Source organism: Pelobates fuscus, chromosome 5 (genome assembly GCF_036172605.1).
Source record: "Pelobates fuscus isolate aPelFus1 chromosome 5, aPelFus1.pri, whole genome shotgun sequence".
In the NCBI taxonomy this organism is placed as follows: domain Eukaryota; kingdom Metazoa; phylum Chordata; class Amphibia; order Anura; family Pelobatidae; genus Pelobates; species Pelobates fuscus.
This window is the reverse complement of record NC_086321.1, coordinates 205,389,230-205,406,815: the sequence shown is the minus strand read 5'-3', so window position 1 is coordinate 205,406,815 and position 17,586 is coordinate 205,389,230. Positions and strand designations below refer to the sequence as shown.

The 17,586-nt window shown below is 42.7% G+C and overlaps 1 protein-coding gene across 1 annotated transcript in view; it reads left to right on the top strand.

Annotated features, from left to right (window-relative positions):
* The window catches only part of AOPEP (aminopeptidase O (putative)), a 579,895-nt gene that overhangs the window by 320,490 nt on the left and 241,819 nt on the right, over positions 1–17,586 (top strand). Inside the window, exon 10 of the mRNA XM_063454969.1 lies at positions 7,657–7,700. Coding sequence (XP_063311039.1) covers positions 7,657–7,700 — 44 coding nt within the window. The remainder of the gene's footprint in view (positions 1–7,656; positions 7,701–17,586) is intronic.

Sequence of the window (17,586 nt, the reverse complement as noted above, 5' to 3'; positions counted from 1 at the left end):
GTAGCTAATAAGGTTTATATGAATAGGGAAACAGAAAGCAAGAAAGAGGAGGAGCGCAAGATGCGTAAAAAGGCTGATATGCTAGCGGTAGCGATCGCAGGCGTAGATAAACGGGGCCCAGATAGAGGCAATAATAGATGGAGTAGGGAGCCTTTGAGTAGGGATCAGTGCGCGTATTGCAAGGAAGAAGGGCATTGGAGGAACGAATGTCCGCAAAGAGAGCAGTACGAGAGAGACCAACCCAGGGCAGGCTACGGAAACTTTAGAGGCAGAGCGAGAGGTAGAGGAGGCCCCGGAGGGAGTAATGGTTATAGAGGGAGTAATGGAAACAGAGGAAGTGTTAGGGAAGACAGGTATATTCCAGCAGCGCAAAGGTCCCGCGATAGAGAAGGTAGGGACTTCGTAGGATTGGCTGACACGGTCATGGAGGACTATTGATACCGACCGGGCTCCATCCCCCTTGGTCGAGCGGAGCCTATGGTCGATGTATCAATAGGGGAAAAAAGGAGTGCGTTCATGATCGACACTGGTGCTGAACATTCAGTGGTGACTAATCTAGTTGCTCCTCCATCTGGAAGGACTATTACTGTGATAGGAGCAACTGGAAGAAGTGCTGAAAGACCGGTTCTTAAAAGTCGACTCTGTACATTGGGAGGACACGTAATCAAACATCAATTCCTTTATATGCCTGAATGTCCAGTCCAGTTGCTGGGACGTGATATGCTGTCAAAATTACAAGCGCAGATTACGTTCCTACCAAATGGAACAACATCTTTAAAGTTTAATGGACCTTCAGGTATCATGACATTATCTGTACCAAAGGAAGAAGAGTGGCGACTTTATACAGCGTTGACTAGCCAAAACCCTAGGAGTGATGAGACATTATTTAACATACCAGGAGTTTGGGCAGAGAACAACCCACCAGGACTGGCCCGCAATATTCCACCTATAAAAATTGAACTAAAACTTGGGGTTTATCCAGTGAGCCTAAGACAATACCACATCCCGCAGAAGGCTAAGAAGAACATCCAATCTTATCTGGATAAGTTCATACGGTATGGTATCCTAAAATTCTGTACTTCCCCCTGGAACACCCCATTGCTGCCTGTTCAAAAGCCCGGTACAGATGAGTATCGACCTGTGCAGGACTTGAGAGCAGTCAATGATGCGGTTGTTAGTATACATCCAGTCGTACCCAATCCATATAACCTGCTTGCTTTAATTCCGGGCGGGGCTACTTACTTCACAGTCTTAGATCTCAAAGATGCCTTCTTTTGCCTCCGAATTGCCGCAGAAAGTCAATGTATTTTCGCTTTCCAATGGGAGAACGCTGTAACGGGCTCAAAACGCCAAATGACTTGGACAAGACTGCCCCAAGGGTTTAAAAATTCACCTACCCTATTTGGTTCAGCCCTAAGTCAAGATCTACTGGATTTCGAGTCCATCCCAGGAGAGTGTGTCTTGTTACAATACGTAGATGACTTGTTGATAGCAGCAGTTACAAAAGAAATCTGTCAGCAAGCAACGCATGATCTACTGCACATTCTCTGGAAGGCAGGATACAAGGTGTCCAGAAAGAAGGCTCAGTTGTGTTTGCCAACTGTCAAGTATCTGGGATTCCATATCTCTGAAGGTCAAAGAATTATGGGGCCAGAGAGAAAAGAGGCTGTCTGCCAAATACCAATACCCAAGAATAGAAGACAAGTGCGAGAATTCTTGGGGGCAGCAGGCTTCTGTAGGATATGGATTCCCAGCTATGCGATACTAGCAAAACCTCTGTACGCAGCTATCAAAGGTACAGAGCACGACCCCTTCTTATGGACCCAAGAACAGCAAACGGCATTTGAAGATGTGAAGAAGGCTTTGATGAGTGCCCCAGCATTAGGTCTACCTGATCACACACGACCATTCTACTTATATGTACACGAGCAAAGAAGAATGGCTGTGGGAGTATTGACACAGTACTTGGGATCATGGCAAAGACCTGTTGCCTACATGTCTAAGCAATTGGATGCAGTGGCCAGCGGACTTCCACCTTGTCTAAGAGCCGTAGCTGCAGCCGCCCTGCTAGTAGCTGAAGCCGATAAACTCACTCTGGGTCAAGAACTTTATGTACGAGTCCCACATGCAGTACAGACGTTGTTGGATTACAAAGGAAATCATTGGTTTAGTAACAGCCGTATGACCAAGTATCAAGCAATGTTGTGTGAAAACCCAAGAGTGCATTTAGAGACTGTAAACACCTTAAATCCAGCTACCCTTTTGCCACAACCTACTGAAAGTCAACATGATTGTTTGGAAGTAATGGATGAAGTATTCTCAAGTAGACCAGATCTTCGTGATTTTCCCATCCAGAACCCCGATGTTCAATATTACACCGACGGCAGTAGTTATGTGAAAGAAGGGATCCGCTATGCAGGATATGCAGTAACAACAATAGACAAGGTGATAGAAGCTCGGCCACTGGCGAAAGGAACATCAGCACAAAAGGCAGAATTAATAGCACTAACACGAGCGTTACAATTGGCTGAAGGTTTAAGAGTGAATATCTATACGGACTCTAAGTATGCGTTTTTAACCACTCATGCCCACGGAGCTTTGTATAAAGAAAGAGGACTACTGAATTCAGAAGGCAAAGAAATCAAATACGCAGCTGAAATCCTACAACTATTGGAAGCAGTGTGGGAGCCGAAAGAAGTCGGTATCATACATTGTCGAGCGCATCTGAGAGGAGATGGTGATGTAACCAAGGGAAATCGGATGGCAGATAGTGCAGCTAAGCGTGCTGCTGAATCAGGAAGACAGGAGTATGTGGGGCATATAGCTGCTCTTATACCAACTCCACTGTCCCAATGGACTCCAGTTTATACAGCTCAAGAAGAGGAGTGGTTAAAGACTGAACCGGGAAAGTATTTGGAGAACAAGTGGTATCAGCTAGAAGATGGAAGAATAGTCATACCAGCATCACTAGCGGTAGAAATTGTCCAAAATTATCACAACGGGACACATTCTGGGAGAGACAGTACTGAAGAATCTCTCAGAAAACATTTCTACATACCAAGATTGTCCAACTTGACTCAGGCCATTGTACGAAGATGTGTAACGTGTGCTAAAAATAATGCAAGACAAGGACCAGTAAAGCCACCAGGAGTCCAGTTTATGGGGGGACTCCTCATGTCCGATCTACAAATAGACTTTACAGTGATGCCTAAATCGGGTGGACATCGTTACCTGCTGGTAATTGTGTGCACCTATTCAGGCTGGGTAGAAGCATGTCCTACTCGTACAGAGAAAGCAGGAGAAGTTGTGAGATTCCTGCTACGAGAAATATGTCCGATATGGACTACCCTGTTCTATAGGATCGGACAATGGTCCAGCTTTTGTTCATCAGTGCCTACAACAACTGACTCATATGCTTGGTATAAAGTGGAGGCTTCATACTGCATATAGACCCCAGAGTTCTGGTAAGGTAGAGAGAATGAATAGAACTATAAAGAACCAGTTGGCTAAAATGTGTCAGGAAACCCAACTTAAGTGGAACGTTCTCTTACCTATAGCCCTATTGCGAATCCGCAGTACCCCTACCAGAAGGATGGGCCTCTCTCCTTTTGAAATTATGTATGGGCGACCACCTCCCGTACTTGGTAACTTAAGGGGGGACTTGAGTCAGTTGGGAGAAGGAATTACCCGGCAGCAGGTTGTAGAGTTGGGTAAGACTATGGAGGAGGTACAGAAATGGGTACAAGATAGATTACCTGTGAATATTTATCCCCCTGTTCATAGTTATCATCCAGGAGATCAAGTATGGATTAAAGAGTGGAATAATGTACCGTTAGGGCCCAAGTGGAGAGGTCCTTATGTTGTTCTTTTGTCTACCCCTACAGCGATAAAAGTAGCCGAAGTGACTCCGTGGATACATCACTCCAGGGTTAAGCCAGCAGCAGTCGATTCTTGGCAAGTTACAGCAGATCCAGAGAATCCCTGCAAGATCCGGTTAAAACGCACTACTCAGTCGGAGTAACGAGGAATCGTGTGGATTACAAATTTTATTGTTACAGGTGTGAGTGAGAAGGCCATAATAAAGCCTGTCCGCTTACCAACACATAGTGTATAAGCCAGGAAAGTCTCGAAGGGACACCTGTGAAGACGAGCAGAACTCCATTCCCTGCAGCCCTCACATCCTGGAAGCTGAGGTTCCATCGCACGGACGAAGACTGAGGATGACGGCGAAAGATGTGCTTTTGATATTGTTTATTTATATGTGTTTTTATATTCAGGAAGGTAGAGGTACCGACACTCCTAGCTGTGAGGTATGCATTAAGACTACGAGAACAGGTAACCATATTTCCCAAACCCTAATTTGGCATTCACAATACGAGTGTAAAGGAGATGTATCGAGATGTAGATACTTAAATATAGACTATAGTGTGTGCCATTTAGGAGTAGGAGAACCTAAGTGCTTCAGTCCGGAGTATCAACCTCGTACAATTTGGTTGACTCTCAGGAATGGAGATCCTCAGGGGACCCTAATTAATAAGACGGTGTTAGAATCCGTACATTCTTCGGGTGTTCTGCTATTTGATGCGTGTAAAGCGATATCGAGTGGTAGAAAGCCGTGGAATGTATGTGGGGATCTTAGATGGGAGAGGACGTATGGGTCTAATGATAAATATATTTGTCCCAGTAGTAAAAATAAATATGTAAGTCCTAGATGCCCAAATAAAGACTATAACTTTTGTCCATATTGGTCTTGTGTGGGGTGGGCGACTTGGGGACAGACAGTAGATAAAGACATGATAGTGACTAAGTTGCCGACTAGCCCATATTGTAAGTCTATGGAATGTAATCCCATCCACATACTTATAAATAACCCCGACAAGTTCTTAGACAAATATGGCAATTTATTTGGGTTTCAAATATACGGGACGGGTTTAGATCCTGGGACATTATTGTTTATAGGGATAGAGACTGATACGGTATCCTCCCAAGCTCATCAAGTATACCATTCCTTTTATGAAGAGATGAGTATAGATAATAAGATCCCCCATAATGCTAAAAACCTGTTCATCGATTTAGCCGAAAGTATTGCCGGTAGTCTTAATGTTACCAACTGCTATGTGTGTGGAGGTACTAACATGGGAGACCAATGGCCTTGGGAAGCAAAGGAGGTAATGTCCGGTTCTGAGGCAGTTGACCAACTAATATCTACACAAGCCGATTATCATATGAGTGTTAGAGGTAAATCTGAGTGGAGATTAAAGACCTCCATCATAGGTTATGTTTGCATAGCAAGGAAAGGAATAATGTATAACACTTCTGTAGGAGAATTAACTTGTCTAGGGCAAAAAGCTTATGATGATGATACAAAGAATACAACTTGGTGGTCGGCTTCAAATGTCTCAGAACCATCTAACCCGTTTGCTAGATACGCCAATTTAAAGGATGTGTGGTTTGATCTATCCATCACATCAACCTGAAGAGCCCCAGCAAATTTGTACTGGATCTGTGGTAAGAAAGCCTATTCGGAGTTGCCACAGGACTGGGAAGGGGCATGTGTGTTGGGTATGCTCAAACCATCCTTCTTCTTGTTACCTATTGAAACAGGTGAGACTTTAGGTGTTAAAGTGTATGATGTGAATCATAGGAAGAAAAGGGGACCCATAGAGATAGGCACCTGGGAAGATAATGAATGGCCTCCCCAGCGTATCATAGATTATTATGGGCCAGCCACGTGGGCTGAGGATGGTACTTTTGGTTACAGAACCCCTATTTATATGCTCAACCGTATTATAAGATTACAGGCGGTGGTTGAGATTATCACAAATGAGACATCACAGGCGCTCAATCTCCTAGCGAAGCATAACACCAGGATGAGGACAGCAGTCTACCAAAATAGATTAGCCTTGGATTACCTTTTGGCAGTAGAGGGAGGTGTATGTGGGAAGTTTAACCTGAGCAATTGCTGTCTTCAAATAGATGACGAAGGGCAAGCAATAGCTGAGCTTACTAGCCATATGGTAAAACTAGCGCATGTGCCCACTCAGGTATGGAAAGGGTATAATCCAAGTAGTTGGTTTGGTAGCTGGTATGAGTGGTTTGGAGGGCTTAAGGCAGTGGTAGGTGGAGTCGGACTAATTATAATGTTGTGCCTACTCCTGCCGTGTCTTATACCCTTAGTAGTTAGGTCTGTGCAAAGCCTGATAGGAAATATAGCAGAGAGGAAGGCTGCTGCACAGATCATGGCGATTTATAAGTATAAGGCTTTAGATCAGGGAGAACCAATGCAGGAAGATGAGTGTTAAAAGATTCACATCATAAGATAAGTCTGGTCTGGTTCAAGGTAACTTGCGGTGTAAGCAAACCAAGGTTAAGTGATGCCTCAAGTAATTGTGAAATATCAAGAGGCATCAAAGGGGGGAATGTGGTGGAATCTCGGTAAAAATAAATTTAGTAGGCCGAGATTACCACGTGGCATGTGTACGTGCATATGCTGACGTATCGATCAGTTGGTTGCACGAGGCAAGATACGATCAGTAGTGTACGGAGCATGTGCAAGAATACAGGATATAGTATTCCCCCTCCTCCATTGTGCTGGACAAGCCATGCGGTCAAACAGGAAGTTAATTCTTATTTGTGTTGATTGGTTAAGAGAATGTGCGGGTGGAGCTTAATATGGGAGGAGTTATGTGCCTATATAAGGAGCCTGCACTATTGTCCGGGGCTCAGAACTTGCTGTATTTTGGTGACGTTAGTCCCTCTGAGTCCCGATCGGTGATCCAATAAAGAATCTCTTCCTTCCTGAAGAAACCTGTGTCCATCTCTCTGTGCTTGGCTTCCGTCAGTTTCTCCGGTATCAGTTGCAATCACATAACGGAGAATATCCCAATTGATATCCCCAAACATTACTAGTGTACAATTAAATGCCTGCATGTTTTGTGAGATGTTTTAATTTCCATAACAATATGGACACTGCACTTACTAGTATCAAATGTTGGGAAAATACAGATTGCAGTGATCGGACAAATGGACTGCAAATTGTAGATTAAAATACTTTATTTGGAAAACTATTTCAACTCCACTGTAATCATCGGTTGGCAATTTCAGCCTAAATTTTGCACTTTCATTTTCAATTCACTGTAATTAGATTTTTGGTGAATTGCAATGTTATACCTTAATATAAAAATAAATAAATAAATAGTCTTTTTAAAGGCATAGACAGAATGTATTTATGTTGTGGGTTACTCTTTAGTTGGTTTCAATACAATATCTGTATAAAATGCATTTTAAAAATATTTGGCCGAAACGTTGTCTTCTGTGCACTGGTAAGCAAATAAAGAGGATTGCTGACTACTCAGAAGGTGTGCAGGACCATTTTTCATTCATTGTTTAACAGCACGAGTTATCTGCATTTTTTTTTTTTACAATGACATGATCAATTTCAGTATTGTAGGCCAGGTGTTGAGCAGATTTAATAAATAAGTTGTATTAAAACAAAAGTAGTCATTTATTTCAATGTCTCCATAGTAATAAAAGTACTTTATGGTTTAAGCAAAAAAGAATAGAAAAAATATAAGGTAAAATACAATAGCTAACAGCACCAAAAAAAGTCAGCCTGGAACCACGCTTTTAGAGAATTGTTCTGTTTATGTTTTACAGGATTTTTTCCGCATGATGTTTGAAAGTGTTCCAGAACAAAATCAGTAAGTACTTGCATGTGAATTTAAAATGTGCATTCATCTTACAGGAAATAAAGAGAGAGGGTGTATGTATATAGGACATACTTGAAAACAAGAGAAATCTCAATGTATCTTTCCTGGTAAAATATTTTATAAATAAATAAATAATGTTATTAATAGAGGTAGAAATATATTAAACTGTGTGGACCTTTTTTTGTGTTTCTCAAAAATGTTAACAAATGCATACATTAGTGATAATGGCGGATAAATTATGAGAAATTTAACAAGGTGTAAACACTGGCAATATTTGATAGTGGGGGCAGTAACATAACTACCAGGGAGGGGGGAGGCGATGGTGCAGCTGCCCCAGGCGCAATAATGAGGGGTGCACCAAGAGGAGTGGGCCAATGGCTTGTCACAGGCTTGTCAAAATGGCTTGTCACCTTTGAGCACCCATGAAGTACTAGCTTATTCACTAAGGCAGAGTAGGCACCTGCTTACCTGCCAAAAAATACCAGAGGGAGGGAGGAGGCAGGCAGCAGCAGCAGCGCGTGAGTGCTGATATTCTTCCACTTCATCACTGCTCCCTCACACCCTGCTGGGAGCTGGAATTTAATTTCACTCCAGCCCCAGCATAACTAAACAGCGCACAAGTGAGCACTGAGGGACTGGAAGATTACAGGAGTCACTGGACTCTGGGAAAGGACCTATACCAGCTCTCCCAACGGTAGGGAGCCTGGATGGGCCTAGAAAATAAAACCACAATAAATAAAATTTGTGTGTGTTTGTGTGTAAATGTGTGAGTGTGCCTGTCAGTGTGTGTGTGTGTCTGCTAGTGTATGTGTGCGTTTGAAATCATTGAAAGTGTGTGTCTGTCATTGAGAGTATGTCAGTTTCTGTCAGTGAGTGTGTCTGTCAGTGTGTTTCAAATCAGTGAGATTGTCTGTCTGTCACTGAGAGTGTGTGTCAATTTGTGTCTGTCGGTGAGTGTCTGTCAGTGTGTATGTGTGTGTGCGGCGACTGTTATTCTGGTTACGCCACTGAGTGGTGCGATAAACTGAGGGTAAATGATAATATGGGGTGAATAGGGATTATATGATATATGGGGAATATATTTAGTGAATAATAACAATGAAGGGAATATTTTAATCAGTGGGGAATTGGGCAAGTGTGACAATGCAGGAGAAGAACTGAGGAAATGTAATAGTCAAATGACAGTGGGAATGGGACTACTCACATACTCTTACATACCTAAAGGAGCATATCTTCACTTTAGTGAAAAACTAATGCAAAAGCTAGATTGTAAAATATAGGACATATTGTGGTGGATCCAGAATATTATGAGGTTTGAGAAACCCAGTCAGGCTTGTGTATATGAAATGTTGGAGAAGCTTGGTTTCAAGGCAGAAAGAACGTCTAAATTAAACACAATGTACAACAAGGAAAGTTGAAAAATATAGACTCCTTTTCAGGAAGTGTGTAAGTCACAGTTTGAGGAGGTATGGTCAGATCTGCATAAAGAAGTGATATAACTCTTAAATGGCAGAGAATTGCAGTTATACTGCAAAACAACTACATCAAGCTAAAGTTGTCTTTGGTTCTTTGAATGTCCCTTTAAGTATACCAGTTAGCATGGAGGTAATTATAGAAGGTAAATGTAAATATTGATGATAGCAGTGAAGAGTTATAAAAATGGGACAATCATCAAGGAATGTACATTTTCTAACATTTGTTTATCTGATGATTGTCCTATTTTAACTTCACTTTTTTTGATCATATCCTTTGTATTAATCTACTCAGAGTTAAGTTAGAAAGTTATAGGATAAGATGAGCAGGTGGCGTGTGGTGAGGTAAGCAGGATTCTGGAAACAAAGTTTAGAACAGAAAATTAGAGAGATAAACCAGAGTTTTAAGATGGGATATTTTTATATATCATATAAATATTCAATTTGAAGAATTGTGAACAGGCTTGAAAACGTGAGTAGAGATGCTGCGGGTTATGCAGAATATCAAAGATGTTTAATCACCCGAAGCTCTGCCCTTGCCCCACCAGCTGCAACTTAAAATACTGGTAAGTATTTCTAGATCATATGCAATAACCACTGAGGATTTATGCACAGAGACTGCTTCACATAAACATGTGTGCATCCACTTAGTAAACAGATGTGTTGCCTAAATACTCTAGGGCATATATGTTTATGTGAGAGACCATGGCTGACTTTTTACATCAACAATGAAATGTAAACCTTTTCCAATGTATATAATTTTTAAAAAAAGATCAAATAGTTGTGTAAAGTAAACATAGTTGCAAGCACAGGCAGTATTAAAAGCTATTGTTTCCTGTAAAAATAGAACAAAACCCCTTCTATTTCTCTGCAAGCTACATGGGGAAGCCATGACAGTAAGGTTTTAATCATCTTTCATTTCTTCCAAATAAATCCATGTCATTGATACAAGAGGAGAGTCATTTGCTTAGCTCACAACTTGCAGCTGAAGTGCAATTTGTGTAAAATATTCTACTTTAAGTATTTTAGATGCAAATTTGGCTGTTGAAATGTATTTACCGTACCTTAAAGGAACACTGTGGCTTTAAGAATCTTTGGGAGGGTCCTGCGCATTCCCAGCAAACGCAGCACTGTGCAAATCAAATGGTCTCTATGAGACCATATGGTTGAATAGTTTAGTTTAACTCGGCTATGGGGGTGGAAGTGCCTCTAGTGGCTGTCAGGGAGACAACCAGTAGAGGCATGTTGGCCCTGGAATGTAAATGGAAATGTTTTAAATTGCAGGGTTAAAACTACAGAGACATGACATTCAGACCACTCCATTGAGATGTGGCTGGTATTAAGAATTTTTTCTTTTTAAGCCGGTCTTATCCTACAGCAGCTACTAAGTGGTACCGTACTATGAACAGCACACAAAGCATTACTGCAAGACATTTCATACAATAGTGTTCTTTGCACAAACAGAAACACAACCAACTTACTCAGTCTCTGGAAAAACAGCTGCAATCTCTAGAGTGACAGAACAAATCACATCCTAGCACCAAGCTGATCAAAGCACATGCATCAACTCACTCACAACTTCAGAAACTTCTTGCAAATTCTTCACACAGAACATCTTCTGAGAAAGTTAGGGCAAAAATACTATATGCAAGGCAACAACGCAAGCAAACTTCTGTCGGTCAAACTAAAAACCCAACAATTGTTTAGTACTATCCTGCATCTTCTAAAGTCAGAGAGATCTAAAGTTATCAATCTCTACCTCATAGCAAATTAATTTACCTCCTACCGAAAAATCCCAAGACCCAGCCAGATTTAGAAATAGCGACTACCCCATATTCATAGACACTTTAGCTCCACACTTGACCTAATTGTTCAACCAATTCCGCACCACAGGGCAAATCCCAAAGTAAATGCTCACAGCATCAGTTATTACCCTTCCCAAACTGGGCAAACCTTCAAATGTATTTGCTAAGTTTTGTCCCATATCATTATTAAACATGGACTTAAAACTCTACACAAAAATACTAGCCAACTGCATGAGTATACTCTTTCCATCGCTGACCTCCCCAGAACAAGCAAGTTTTGTGATAAACAGATAGGCTTCTGAGAACACCAACAAATCAATCAACTCGATAGACATCACCAAACAATATCACATTCCCAGCCTACTCATAGGCCTAAACGCTGAAAAGGCATTGTACAAGATGAATTGGACATACAGTATATGTCCTGTACGCTAAAACAATGCAGCTTCCCCATTTCCTTTGTCACTGCAATCTTGAGGTTATATTCAGTTCCCTCAGCCTAAGTCTTGAATTCCGGATTACCCAGATATATCCATGGCAGCACTAAAGATGGGTATAGCTCCTCCCACTCCTTAATTCAACAGGAACACCTCCTTAAAACAATAAAATAGAGACTTCATCCCATACCACCTCAGTCTTTTTTCCTTTCCGCATCACAATGGAAATAGGATGTTTTGCACCTCCTTTTTTCTCTTGTTACTTAATTGGGTCTATGGTACCCTTAGCCTATAGGGAATTCAGCCTCTCTGTCTATGGAAGCAGTGCTTCACCAAGGGTGACCCCCTGTAGGAGTTTCCCCTTAAGCGACCAGGAAGCAAATGCTGCTTTGAACATATAGGTAGCAGCTGGATGTGCCAGACCCACTTAGGTGATAATTCCCTTATTGGGTTTATCTACCTGAACATGGATTACTGGGTACTTGGTTTTCCCTTGTGCATACTTTACTTTGGGTGTCCCTCTAGAGAACTTTGGGTATAAAACTCAACCAGGACTGTTGCAGAAAAAAAGCGAGTCCATGTCAGCCAACACCCTCTAGCGTAAAGTGTAACAGGTCTTCAGGATAGTTTTCTGGGGAGACAGTCCTGTTGGGATGATGTAAGATGTCATCATGCAGACTGGCATCAGTGAGATGGGAGGGACCTGGGAGTTACTCGAGGCCAGGTCCCTCCCAGCCAGGAGTGCTGCTTTGGTCAGTTGATGTACGTGCCCTTTGCTAGTGTGGTTGATGCTTTGGGGGCTGACCCCGTGTGGCCTTCAGTCTAGGGGGTCCGGAATTGGCAGGTGCTTGAATAGTCACTGAACCCAGAGGAAGCCTTGGTGCCTCTCACACCTTTGGTCTTCTGCCTTCTTGTCAGGGACCAGGAACCAGACAGAGACAGAAGTAGATGCAAACACACCTTTATTAATAAATAACAAATAATAAACAAAAGCAAAGTCCAGGAATCAAGCAGGGGTCAGTCACCAGAGCGGGTAGTCAGACAAGCCAGGATCAGGAGCACGGAGAGCAGCGGAGTCAGGAACAAGGCCGGAGTCAGGAACCAGGATCAAACAGGAAACACAGGAGCAAGGAGACTTCTGGGAAACAGGAAACCACGCAAGGGCAAGGAGGTTCTGGGCTTAGCTGCTTAAATAGGCAGAACTGATTAGCAGCAGGGTTGATTACTACTCACAGGTGAGTAACCGTGGCAACAAGCAGAAGCAGCTCATAGTAATTGCAGCTGCAAACTCAATCACTGAAACAGAAAGGTTTGCTGTTTAAAACAGCAAAGAAACCCTGACACTTCTGCATTAGGTGATGCTGTTACTATTTTTTACAGTGCTTCCCAGAAATGCTTGATAAATTTCTCCAGCTGCAGAAGGGAATTTTCAATAGCGCCATGCTGGTATAGAGACAAGTTTTGCCTGCAAGGAAGGTGTGAGTCCGCCACCTTGGCTAGAACTGCTTAGTGGATAAGGCAAGCGATAGCGTTCCATGAATCACACTAGAGGTATATATAAAGGCTCAGTGGGGACCAGGATAACGCCCACCGGCCCAGGGGTGACAGGACAGCAAGCCTCTGTGCCGGGGCTGTGTAGCACGGATCAAGAGAGCGGCCTCCTCTCCTGCTCGATGTCTTCACTAGTCCTCGCCCAGAGTTTTGGTAAAAGCACATGCTTCATAGTCCGCTCTTCATGGATAGCAAAGTGTCAGGGTTTCTTTGCTGTTTTATACATTGGGCCATTTCGTATACTTCGAAGGGTTAACCCTGTAGCTTACACACTTGACCTTCCTGCTAACATGCGCATCTCAAATGTATTCCATGTTTCCCTCTTGAAACCATTGGTTTGTAATCGTTACACCACCTCAGTGCCACGTCCACGTCTTGTTCCGGTTGACAATCATGAGGAATATGAAATACGCAGCATCATTGACTCACGAGTCTTCAGAGGACAGATCCAATACTTGGTGCACTGGAAAGGGTACGGTCCAGAGGAACGCTCCTGGGTTCCAGCCTCTGATGTCCATGCACCATCCCTCCTTCATTCCTATCACGCCTGCTTCCCCATGAAGCCCGGACCCACCAGCAGAGATGGGGGAGTCGTTGAGGGGGAGGTACTGTCAGGGTTTCTTTGCTGTTTTAAACAGCAACCCTTTCTGTTTCAGTGACTGAGTTTTCAGCTGTAATTACTATCAGCTCCTTCAGCATGTTGCCACGGTTACTCACCTGAGAGTAGTAATCAACCCTGCTGCTAATCAGTTCAGCCTATTTTAGCAGCAAATCCCAGAACCTCCTTGCCCTTGCGTGGTTTCCTGTTCCCCAGAAGCCTTCTTGTTCCTGGGTTTCCTGTTTGTTCCTGGTTCCTGACTCCGGCCTTGTTCCTGACTCCGCTGCTCTCCGTGCTCCTGATCCTGGCTTGTCTGACTACCCGCTCTGGTGACTGACCCCTGCTTGATTCCTGGACTTTTGCTTTTGGTTATTTATTTGTTATTTATTAATAAAGGTGTTTTTGCATCTAGTTCTGTCTCTGTCTGGTTCCTGGTCCCTGACACAAAGGCATCTTACTTGTTCCAAAAGACAGGTAAGTACTAGGAGTCAATAAACACACAGGATTTAATCTATAGCTAAGGAGCACTCTCAAGATGCGTTTAGGTGCCATGAAGCCCAGGCCCCACACCCATTGGATAACTTTAACAGCAGATGTGTGTCACTCTGATCGGGGAGCACATTTGGGTTTTCAACATATCCAAGGTCTATGGAAACACAAATTGTTTCATCAATTCTCAAATGTCCTAGAATTGCAATCAGCATTCCAACTCTGCTCCAGTTCCTCTCTCTAAAACAGCATTGGGTAAAGGTGAGGATAGACATTATGTCAGCCGTGGCTTACATCAACCATCAGGGAGGGACAAAGAGCAATCATTTAATGAAGATTATGTCACCTCTAATGACTTTATCAGAAAATAATTTGATTTTGATGAGCCTCAAGACAGTGTATCTCCCAGCAAGGATAATCAGTTAACAGACATCCTAAGTAGCGTAACATTGGACTCAACAGAGTTGACACTTTTGTCTCAAGCATTCCAGTCCATATTCTGGAAATGGTGCCTTCTACAAGTAGACCTGATGGCAACAGCCCGGAACAGCCAAGTAGAAAGATTCTTCTTGCATTACATTGACCTTGGGGCGAAAGACAGGGATGCGCTATCTTGCGAGCGGTATTTCCATCTGGGATATGTTTTTCCCCCAACTCGTCTGATATTCCCTCCGCTGATGAAAATCCAAAAGGTGCAAGTTACCATCCTGGCGGTAATTCCACATTGGCCCAGGTGCACGTGGTTTCCCTGCTGCAAAATTATCTCAGGACCGCACCCTCTGAATCTGTTATGCCACCACTAACTTCAGGTAGAAGGGTTTCGAGTCCCCCTTTCTGATCCTGCAAGAAGATCGCGTCATACAACGTACAATTCCAGTCTTTCACCCTAAAGTGGTATCCTATTTCCATATAAACCAAGACATTATCTTGCCTGCTTTATTCCTACATCCTTAATATGAGGAAGAAGAGAAAATTGCATTATCTAGGCCTGGTTCATTGTCTGCCTGTTTACCTGAACTGTTCTTCTGGCATCAGAAAAAAAACATATGATATAGCCTTTTCATCATTCCTTCAGGATTAAAGATGGGTCAAGCTGCTTCTACTTTATTTTATTGGCTGATGGATAATCTCAGCCATTTCTCAGGCTTACGAAACTTCTGGTGTTCTAGTTCCACTGGGACTTTGGGCTTATTCCATCAAATCACTGGCTTTTTCATGCGGAACTGCAGCCAATGATTCTGCTCACCACATTTGTTCAGCAGCAACCTGGTCCTCATGTAACACCTTCAGCCATCATTATATGTAGCCATATCTTCTACCTCTGAATTTTGTATAAGTGTACTTTCAGCGACTTTATAGTAACATTTATAATAAATTGGTTTCCTTTGCATCAGACTTGTTATTTTGTTTTCGTTTCCTCCCTGGTGTTTTTCAGCTTGGGTATGAACCATCTGTAGTTCTGCCATGGATCCATAGAGATATCTGGGAAAACAAAAAAATGCATACCATACTTACCAATATTTTAGTTTCCTGGATGTCAGCACTACAGTCCCACTCTTACTTGGATTCTTGTTTGTGGCTTTGGACTAAAACTGAGGAGGTTGGGAATGGAGTCTCTCTTTTATTGTTTTTATAATTTAGCTATATCCATCTGTAGTGCTGCCATGATCTATATCCGGGAAATGATTGTCCTCAAAATTAAAGGAACACTATAGTCACCTAAACAACTTTAGCCTAATAAAGCAGTTTTTGTGTGTAGATCATGCCTCTCAGGTTTCACTGCTCCATTCACTGCCATTTATGGGTGATTATTTCTGAGGAAAGGGATTTAGGGGTGATTATTTCTGATGACTTAAAGGTAGGCAGACAATGTAATAGAGCAGCAGAAAATGCTAGCAGAATGCTTGGTTGTATAGGGAGAGGCATTATCAGTAGAAAGAGGGAAGTGCTCATGCCATTGTACAGAACACTGGTGAGACCTCACTTGGAGTATTGTACGCAGTACTGGAGACCGTATCTTCAGAAGGATATTGATACCTTAGAGAGAGTTCAGAGAAGGGCTACTAAACTGGTTCATGGATTGCAGGATAAAACTTATAAGGAAAGGTTAAAGGAACTTGACATGTATAGCTTGGAGGAAAGACGAGACATGGGGGATATGATAGAAACATTTAAATACATAAAGGGAATCAACACAGTAAAGGAGGAGACTATATTTAAAAGAAGAAAAACTACCACAACAAGAGGACATAGTCTTAAATTAGAGGGACAAAGGTTTAAAAATAATATCAGGAAGTATTACTTTACTGAGAGGGTAGTGGATGCATGGAATAGCCTTCCAGCTGAAGTGGTAGAGGTTAACACAGTAAAGGAGTTTAAGCATGCGTGGTGTAACGGAGCTCCGTGTACTCCGACCGAGTACCCTCCGTTGATGGATGCTCCTAGCGCTCTCAGAGGACTCCAAGCACTGCAGACGACACCACAACCACCGCAGGCTCCACAACCGCCGTAGCTTAACTGGAGCCGCGCCGTCTTCCTTCCACCCTGGATCGGCTTCTGTCCTCCAGGACCGTGTGGGGAAGACCTCTCCTCCAGGAGAGCGTAACAGGAACAAGCTCTTAAAAGAGCTAAGTGATTAAGAGCTCAGGGGAATATGCAGCGCATAGCAATCCCCAGTGTGATATAGCAGTTCCCTCCAATAACGAGACACGGCTACGTATTGAGGGTCAGAAGAGGTCTGAGGTGCTGGAACACCCAGCCTGGTTTTTATTACCATTTTGAAAATACAGGACCACCCACAGGGCGGGACAAAACAACCAATCATACACGTACATCATTAAAACCACTCCCAGTAATTACACACAAAATCCTCCCCTATGTCTGTGATATAATTATGCTACACAAGGGATTAACATAATTATCACAGACCGTAAAAATACAGTTTTTACACAACATTCATAACTCCCAAAATATACATCACATTCGCATAAAAATACATATTCACAATCAATCCATTCAGGGGAACAACATACTCAAAAATCATACGAATTGGACCAGGGGTTCAGAAGTTAGTACAAATGTGCATTTGACCTTCTGGAAGCATGGTTTTACAGGGCCCTCTATCCTGGAGACAATGGGGGGAAGTAATTCAATTATCCAGGACTAGAGGCAGACTCCATTAACCACATGGTTGCAAAACAACATAAAACACTTTAAAATACATAAAGTCACATTTTACACATAACACACAGACATTTCACATATCCCCAGATAGCTGGGATCTGAGCGCACAAAACTACCGAATAGCGCGCAGATCCTATTCACACAGTTCAATTGCCATGGAGCTAAAGTCTTTCCCATAGTCTTTCATTATATGAATAGGCTCCATGGCATAGCCATCTGGGGTATCACCGCTCACACAGGGCCATAGTCATAAGGAAGGAGGCTGGCAAATAGGCTTCTCCACAATCCAGGGAAGCAGGGCAATTTCTCATTTAAAGGGCCAGTTACAAATAGCGATTTGTA